Source organism: Fukomys damarensis, unplaced genomic scaffold (genome assembly GCF_012274545.1).
Source record: "Fukomys damarensis isolate Sample0158 unplaced genomic scaffold, DMR_v1.0_HiC HiC_scaffold_39, whole genome shotgun sequence".
NCBI classification, from domain to species: Eukaryota; Metazoa; Chordata; class Mammalia; order Rodentia; family Bathyergidae; genus Fukomys; species Fukomys damarensis.
Window position 1 is genome coordinate 54,957,488 of NW_022900951.1, and position 9,633 is coordinate 54,967,120.

The 9,633-nt window shown below is 38.9% G+C and overlaps 1 protein-coding gene across 1 annotated transcript in view; it reads left to right on the forward strand.

Moving 5' to 3' along the window:
* Positions 1-1,095: 1,095 nt before the first annotated feature.
* Positions 1,096-9,633, forward strand: part of Arr3 (arrestin 3) — a 14,621-nt gene continuing 6,083 nt past the window's right edge. The window contains 6 exon segments of the mRNA XM_010632218.1: positions 1,096-1,121; positions 1,819-1,849; positions 2,001-2,061; positions 2,250-2,294; positions 8,941-9,137; positions 9,257-9,316. Coding sequence (XP_010630520.1) covers positions 1,096-1,121; positions 1,819-1,849; positions 2,001-2,061; positions 2,250-2,294; positions 8,941-9,137; positions 9,257-9,316 — 420 coding nt within the window.

The window sequence follows — 9,633 nt, forward strand, 5'->3', positions numbered from 1 at the left end:
GTGCTTCTGATTTTTATCAGCTTCAAGACTCCAAAGTCCCAAATGTGAGGGATGCCTGGGGGCTGGAGAAGAGATATTCTACCCTATACCCTAGCTTTTTATGTGGCCTGAAACAGCTCATCAATACATACAAAGACTGGACTGTGATACAAGTTTCTCCTTTCAGAAACAAAGGCCTATACTTTGAGTCCTTCTATTTCTATGCTTCACCTTTAAGGCCTCCAAGTCCATGTTGAGCCCAGCCCTCCAGTTTAAGGCTTCACAAAGCCAAAACTTGGTAGTTTCCCCCTCTTAAACACTCCCACCTTTAATATCAGAATTCCTTACCCCCATTCTGTTCTAGCAACTACAGCCTGTTAGTCTTCTAGCCACTAATCTTGTAGCCACTAATCTGCTTTCCAAATCCTTGGTACCTGAGCTGTTTATAGCAGCGTTTCATCCTTCCTACTCCAAACTCTATTCTTTGATTCCCACCCATCTAAACACTCCAAAGACTGTGAGTATAAGAGGCTGGGGAGGCGAGCATAGCAACTAGAGCTGGAGGCTAATGTGAACCTGATCTCTCTTCCAGTTAATATTCCATAGCCCCCTATCTCTAGCTGTTATTAAGCCACATAGCCCTTACCCTTAGCATCCCCCTTAATATGTTGGGGGAAATTGAGGGGCATCTTTCGTGACACAAGCAGCAGGCATCTAGGCAAAGAGACCTGGAAGCTGTCTTGAGATCACCCTTCAGACCAGGCCTAGTATGCCTCACAGGAAAGCACTAGAAAAACAACTTCCTCTTTCTAAGGTTCCCTAGCATCTGGGGAGATGTTAAGATAAAGATGCAGATCTGAAAAAGTTACTGAGAGAAATAGATAAGTTCAAGAAAGGCTTTCAGCTTCCATAGAGGTTTCTGCAAACAACACCATGAAAATGAGAACAGCAGTCCCTTCTCTCCTACCCTTTCTCTCTTTGTTTTCTTTCCTTTTCCTTCTTCTTAGCTGAAGGTCAAGGTCATCTTGAAGTAAACTCAGGGTTACAGTCTATTGCAGGGACATAAGGAGACAAAATTAATTCATTTGTTCATCTTCATTCGTGTATGTAACAAACATGTCTTGGCACCTGCTTTATGCCAGGTGAGGACCAGCCTCATCTAGTCCAAGAAATACATTTTCCCCACAATTTTCTGGAAGAAGCCTCTGTCCAGACAAGTTCATTCGCTCAAGGGTAATCGAGTCATTCCGCAAAGTCCAAACATTTTTGGAGAATAGAGAATATGGTTTGTCACAATGTGTACAAAATTAGACGGTTTCCCCTTGTCCAGGATAGGTAAGAGTATGGCGGAAGTACCTTTGACTAGAGGGAGAATGGAAAACTCTTGATGGTGGTGAGGTATCTGTCTAGGGAGGGAAAAACCCATCACACTAGGTGCGTTTGGATGGTATCCTGCAGGCAGGTAAGGAGAACAGGGAACGAATGATGGAGCTTTCTTCCTTCTGTCACTCATCTCCAAAAAGGCTCATCACTGACTCCCTGTTCAATATCTTCAAATAAATAAGATCTCCTTCTAATGCTCTGAAACCGTGAACTGCTTTCTAACCAAACTCTAGTATTTACCTTTGGGACAAAGATATTTCAACCTCTTCCCAAGTTGTGGCTTTAAACTCAACCTCAACTGCCTCTACTTTTTCTCCATCTCATTCTCTTATAGCTTCTCCTCCTAATCCTGGGACTGTTTCCTTTTCTCCTCACTTTCCTTTCTTCCCTCTCACTTCCTCTCCTTTTCCCTCCTCTCCCAATTTACCCTCTCTCTTTCTGGTTTTCTCCCCAAAGGGTGTTTAAGAAGACCAGCTCCAATGGGAAGGTAAGAGAACCTGGCCCAGTTGGGCAAATGAGAGGGTGAGGGGGATAAGTAGGTACACTCTTCAAAGTTTTAGGGGTTTGGATTGGAAGTTTGAGGGAATTCATTTCAAAAAAATGATTGTGAGACTGCACAAGAGATTGTTCCACAACAGCTTTCTATCTACCTGGGAAAACGGGACTTCGTGGACCACGTGGACTCGGTGGAACCCACTGGTCAGTGAGTCCAAGATCCTGGGGAGAAGAAAATGAGAGCCGGGGAGGAAAAGAATGCCCAGAGGAACCATGAAGAAAAAGGAGGCTAATTGAAGGGAAGAATGGGAAAAACCACTTCAGGGATCAACTTTTGTTTCATAGTGTGAGAATTTTTCTGACCTGGGTGCCATCTCTTCCTCTTTCTACAGATGGTGTAATCCTGGTTGACCCCGATTACTTAAAAGGTTGAAAGAGTAAGTGGGAAGCCTTATTGGTCTTTGTATATTTCAGGTTTTCCAAACAGAAATGTCACCTGCAAGACAGGCAACCTGAAACAGTGGACTAGGACAGAATTGGAGAAGAAAACCAGAAAGTGATAGGAACTGTGAATGACTTGTCTGATGGGGACTGAAAACAGAATTCCAGCTGATTGTGACCAATTTTTTGGTTGTTCAGTAAGAACTGGAGGACTGGGTATGTATCTCAACAACAGAGCACTTGTCTAGCATGCATCAGACCCTGGATTTCATTCCCATTACTGAAAAGAAAAAGAACTGGAAATGAAGCTCAGAATAAGACTTTTCGTTGCCCAAAGTCAGAAAAGATCATGGTGCTCCTTCTCTAAATAATGTTCAGAACAGAATATTTCTAAAGCATAAATAAAATTTTATTTTTCAAAATTACACAAACTTACATGTGTACTGATATTAATATGTTCACAACAGGGCCATAATTCATATGTCTCACTGCTGGGTAGCTTGAACCACCAGTGGTACATGCATGGCTGTACCATAAGGTGGCTCTTTATTAATTTTATTAGTAAAAAGACCAATAGAAGTGATTAAATCTGTTTGTACTGCCAGGGGTTCAAGCCACCCAATGGGACAGTCATGCATGTACTACTGGTGCTTCAAACCAGCAGTAACATGTTAAAATACATTCTTTCTAAAATTTCTGATTGCTTCCATTATTGTTGGTGGCGTCCTGCTTGGCTTTTGATCTAACTATGAGTTTAGATTGTCTATAGAATGATCTAGTACACCAGAGACCTGTATTTTTATGCAAATTTCCTGATTTTCAAATGTTGACAACTCATTAAAAGATTTTAAAAGGCCTGGCTATGTCCAAATACTTCTTTTGTCTGTAGGCTGAATGTGACCTTCAGGTTGCCATTTTTCCATCTCTCCTTTTGTGTAGGAAAACTGCCCAACCATTCCTTTAAAAATAAACAAACAGAGGCCAGGCTTTCAGCTCAGCAGTACAGCACCTTCCTGGCAAGCACAAGGTCTTAAATTCAACCCCCGTTACAAAAAAAAGGAAGAAGAAATGAAATAACAACCACAGGAAGCAACAGTAAGAAATATTGCTCTGGCAGCAATACTATAGATCAAGATTACATTGAAAGTTTTTTTTTCATTGCCATTTTTTCTTGTAATTTTCAATATGGATTAGCCCCACTAGGAGCCAACTAGATTGAAAATTGGGTTTGATTTGAAAAGGCTCAGAACAAGTTGATGAATACTAATTCAGATGTAACCTTTAGATATTGAGGAATAAAGTAGCCTTGATCTCTAAGATAAAGCAGAGTGGATAAGCAATCCAGCAGGTTTTAAATATCAGAGGACATTAAGGGTACATATAGTCATGAATTAAACAGTTTCTTTAAGGTTTCCAAGTACTTTATATTTCTAAAGCCTAAATCAGTTTTTCGTATTTCTGAAACCTGAGTCAGTTTTTCACATTTCCACATAATCTTTGGAATAAATCTTTAGTTTTAAATAACAAAAAAATTTAAATACATTTTTAGTTAACTAGTTGTGGTGGTGCATGCCTGTGATCTGACCACTTGGGCAGAATGAAGTGGAAGAATGGGAAGTTTGAACCTAGACTGAAAAAATGCTCAATTAAAAAAGGCAATGAGAAAGACATAATAAATACCTAAGGTGGCCTTGTGTTCAGTTACAGAAACAAAACAACTCAGGGCATATGCACAGCAGATATTAACAGCAACTACATCTGGAAACACTATATATTATGGTGGAGTTTTGATTTCTCTTTTGGGTTCTATTTTCTGATGCTCATAAAATTAATATACATTAGTTGTATATTAAAACAAATATAAGTGAATAACAGTAGAATAGATGTTGCCTTTTAAAAGGAAATAAAAGCAAAGCATGGTGATGCATGCCCGTAATTCCAACACTCAGGAGGCTGAGGCAGGAAGATTGCTGGGAGTTCAAGCCCAGCCTGGGCTACATAGTGAGTTTAAGGCCAGCCTGAGCTGCATAGCAAGACCATGTCTCAGAAAGAAAGAAAGAAAGAAAGAAAGAAAGAAAGAAAGAAAGAAAGAAAAAGAAAGAAAGACAGACAAAAGAAAAGAGGAAAAGAAAAGAAGAGGTTGGGGATTTAGCTCAGTGGTTCCACCGCCTGCCTCGCAAGCATAAGGACCTGAGTTCGATCCCAGGTACCAAAAAAAAGAAAAAGAAAAAAAACACAGCTATTTGGGGATGGTGGCACATGACTGTAATCCCAGCACTCTGGGAAGCTGAGGCAGGACATCTGCAAGTGTGAGCCCAGCCTGGGCATTTTAATGACTTATTGAGACACTGCCTCAGTATTAAAAAAAAATTTACAGTTGGTAAAGTAGCTCAGTGTGAAGGCCCTGTTTTAATCCCCAGTACCACAAAAGTAATTAATTAGTAAATAACAAGCTATCTTCTAAAACCAAGGATTATTGTAAACTGCTAAAGCTCACGTTAGAGCTTGGGTGGTGGCTAAGGACTTATTCTACAGCCCTTTCTACACAAGCAGACAAAGTGAGCCAAGAACAATTCATCTGTTAACACCCTCACCGCTGGGCACCAGATCCTCTTCTGCCTCACCCCTTCTGATCTTCTTCTGTCTCATTCCACTGTGTTTCATTTCCTCCCTCCTGCTTCCTTCTTCCAGCCACCTGTATTTGTTGGTGGTGAGGATGGAATCTAGGGCCTCCTGCATGCTAACCATGCAGTGTCATTGAGCTACACCCCCAGCCCTGCAGCCACCTCTTGTCCATCTCCTTCTCTTGTCTTTACCTTTCTTTTATCCCTTTGCTTTTCCTTTCCTTTCTCCTTTCTTTCACGTTCGTTGAGAACCAATGTGAATTTGTTTTACCTTCTGAAAACTGTTTGTCTCCATTGTAGAAAATTTAGAAAATACAAGTAGCATTTTCTTTGGCAGCACATATACTAAAATAGGAAAATACAGGTAAAAGAGAAAGACTGTAATCCCATCACCCTCAGTCATGAATAATCACTAATTATAGTTCTTATTTATCACATTTTCTGTTCAAATGTCTGTATTTTATTTAAAATGTTATATTATTAATAATATTTTATAACCTTTTAAACCTATATCAGCATATAAAAAACCTGCGGAGTATGGTACACGCTCTTGTAATTTCAACGTTCTAGGAGGCTGAGGCAGAAGGATCACAAATTCAAACCCAGTCTGGGTACTTAGTGATTTAGTGAGCTACTGTCTCAAAATGAAAGATTTTTTTTAAAAGGGCTGGGGATTTAGTCCCATACGTATATCTGGGGTTCAATCTCTAGTACTAAAAAAAAACAGAAAGAAAGAAAGAAAAAGATACATAATACAACATTTGTTGCTTAGTACTGTGCTCTATTCTTTTTCTTTTTTTTTTTTCTTTTGTACCAGGGATCGAACTTGGGTCTTCATGCTTGAGGCAGGTGGTAGAATCACTGAGCTAAATCCCCAATCCCTTACAATTTTCAATTGTTGGAATTCATTTTGTTTTCAATTTTTTTTACTGTTATGAACAGCCCCACAAAGCACATCAGTGTGTGTGTGTGTGTGTGTGTGTGTGTGTGTGTGTGTGTAATCCAATAATTCCTTCAGTGTAATGCTGAGAAGCTGAATTAATACCCAAAGGGCATCATACATTTTTAAACTTTTCTATATTTATTGCCAAATGGCTGTCCAAAAAGTTTGTATCAACTCTCTCTCCTGCAGTATACCAGGGTGCCTATTATCCCAAACCTAATAAAAACACTGGTATCATTACTTTTAATCTTTGTTATATTTTTAATATATTCATTTTTCTTGTTCTTAATTTTAAAAGCAGATAATCTGATAATATTGATCTTTTCAAAACACTGCAGTAACTTGCTTTCTACTCAGGTGCAGCTGTTGATAATTTTCTTTTCTCTGGGTCAGGGCTCCTGATAAAATAAAGATACCCACCTCTGTTCTACATCTTTCCCTGCTTCACTCTGTCACGGTGGCCTTGGACAGGTATTCCTGTAATCCATCCCATATTCCATTAATGCATTTCAGAGGCTTTTCTATCTTTTTTATCTCATTGGGCTTATTGGTACATTTTAGGAATACAGTACAGTTACATTCATTATTGGGATCTTGTACCTTTACATGACAGGTCTTGGTTCTCAGTTTTTCCCCTTATCCCTGCCCTCCCTTCACCCCCTCCTCCCTTCCCTATTTACAAATACTTTATTTCCATTTTTTCATTTTCTCATGTATTTTTTTCTTTTCTATCTTAAGTATCAGCTGCAAAGTATGAGTTCATAACTGTTCAATTTCTGCCAAGATTCCTGTCAGCATCATGGTCATCATCCATATCTACAATCACTATATAGTTTCCTTATAACTGTATGTCAACTGCTCACAAGCATTCTAATTGAAATGAAGTTGGACACCCATGAATCTAATCTTTGGAGTCAGACAGGCATACATTGTAATCCTTACCTGCTTCTGAGTTCATTTAACATACTGCAAAATGCTGATAATAATAGAGGATTGTTCTGAAATCTAAATAACATATGTAGAGCTTCTAGTACAGTCTTGTTATTGTTAGGCAAAATCACTAAGTCACAGAGAACTCACAGGATTTGTGAAAGTCTTATCCAAGCCCAAGTATTCTGACCCTAAATATTTTAATTTGATTATTTAGTTAATTATTTTGTGGTAATGGGGATTTAACACAGAGCTTTTGCACTGAGCTACATCTCCATCCTTTTGCAGGGGATGTGAGACAGGGTCTCACTATGCAGTTCAGGCTGGCAGACTCCCAAGTGCTGGGATTACAGGCAGGTGCCACCACACCTGGCTCTCCTAGCCCTTTTTATATTTTATTTTTGGGCAGGGTCTCACTAAGTTTCTAAATTGCCCAGCCTGGGCTAGAACTTGTGATTCTTCTACCTCAGCCTCCCGGAGTGCTGGGATTCAGGGATTACACCATGCTTGTCTTCTGACCTTAAATCTTACTGAGTCTTTTTTAAATTATGAAAAGAGGCATAGAGAACTATATAATGAATGTCTGTACCCAGCCCTTGGTTTTAAAAGAATTATAGAATCAAACTGAAGCCACCCTCTGGTGTATCCTTTCTTCATCCTTCTTCCCCCACCCCAGGTAACTACTAATTTCAATTTGGTGTGCATTATTCCCATGTTTCTGTACTTCTATTCCATATTTATGTATCTGTGATCAAGTTTGATATTGTTCCACATACGTGATTTTTAACTGTATATAAATAGTAACATTTATAATTCTGGTGCTAGCTGTTTTTAACTCAATAGTAAAAAACTTTAACCATATAAATACACATCTTGCTCCATTTGTGCTATGCCAAAATACTTAAGCCCGGGTAATTTCTAAAAAACAGACATTTATTTCCTCACAGTTTTGGAGGCTGGGAAGTCCAAGATCAAGGCAATCAGAAGATTCAATTGTCTGGTGACAGTTTCCCTGTACTTCCAAGGTGGTGCCTTATTACTGCCTCTTCCAGAGGGGAAGAACATTTTGCCTGTTCTCACATGGCAGAAGGTAGAAGGGCTACAGGACCAAATGCTGCACGAAGCTTCTTTCATAAGGACCCTAATCCCATTCACAAGCGAAAAAATAATCCTCGCAACCTAATCACTTCTTAAACTAAGACTATCTTGATACCATTACAATAGTTGTCAAGTTTCAATACCTAAATTTTGGAGGGGACACATTTAAACCATAGCATTACATGAAGCTCTAGTTCATTTATTTTAACTTGTTTCATATTCAATTACATGAATATTCTATAAAAGTATTATCCATTCTGTTGATAAAAATTTAGATTATTTCCCATTTTATGTTCTTGCAAACACTGAAGCTAAAGGCATTCTAATATGTATTTCCTTGTAAATGCGAGCAAGGGCTACTCTGATATAGTAGAATTCTTAAAATATGAGCAATTTAAATGTTACTGGATAGTGCCAGTTCTCCAGTGTTTGAGTTATTGCATAAGAAGTACAATTGCTCCACATATTCACAAGCACTCAGCATTGTCAGATTTTATGATGTCTGACAATTTGATGGGTGTGAAATATAATTTCATGTGGTTTTTACTTTGCATTTATCTGATTACTAATGAGACTACATGTTTTCATATGTTACTGGCTATTCCATTTTGTCCCTTTGCAAAGAGTTTATTAACATTCTTTGAACACTTTATATTAATAGTAGTAGTAGTGTTAGTATTTAATTCAAATATTTATTCAAATATTTATATTATAATTATTATTATTATTATTATAATTGTTATGATAATTGTTAGTATGCTATTATAGATTAATGGAAGTTCTCACTTATTTCAGATGCTAAATTTTTGTTTGATATATGAATAGCAAATAATTTCCCTCTGGCTTTCCTTTTTTCTCTCCTTTAAAACTCTTTTAACATAAAGAAGATTTAAACTTCTACTGTTAGTTAAATGTATTATTCTTTTTCATAGTGATTGTACTGTCTCGATTGTATTACATTGCCTCTCTTTGTCTTCCTGTGACCCATTTAAGGTCTCCTTTCCCACTCAGGCCTGACAGGTCACTCTCTTCCTCCTTTGCCTGCAGTGTTCATCATGTTGACATGTGCTTTTCACTATGGCCATGATGACTTGGATGGTATTGGTCTGAAATTCCACAAAGATCTGCATATACAGGCTCAGCAAGTGGTTCCAGCTGAGCTCAACAGCCCCCAGGTGCCCCTCACAGTTTTACAGGAGCAACTGCTGCACAAGCTGGAGGACAATGCCTACCCCTTTACCCTTGCAGGTACTGATCCCAAGTCCCAGGCTAGGTTTCAAGGGAAGATTAAGAGAGAAAGCTAAAGAACAGAAGAGAAGAGTCACTATTTCTTCTGTCCACTGACCTCAATTTGGTTCCCTAGAAGGTTGCCAACCTGCCCTGTTCAGTGACACCGCAGCCAGGTCACAAAGATGCAGGAAAGGTGATATCTGGGTTCTGAGAAAAAGAGTGTGCTAGTCAGCTTTCCACCACTGTAACAATATCTGAGATAATCAATTTAAAAGGAGGGAAGATTGGGCCGGGGATTTACCTTAGTGGTTCCACCACCTGCCTTGTAAGTTCAAGGATCTAAGGATCTGAATTCGATCCCTGGTACAAAAAAAAGGAGGGAAGATTTATTTTGGCTCACAGATTCACAGGTATCAGTACATGGTCATGTGGCCTAGCTGCTTTGCATCATTGTGGGAACATATGGTAGAGGAGGCCTGTTGACCTCGTGGTGGCCAGGAAGCAAAAAAA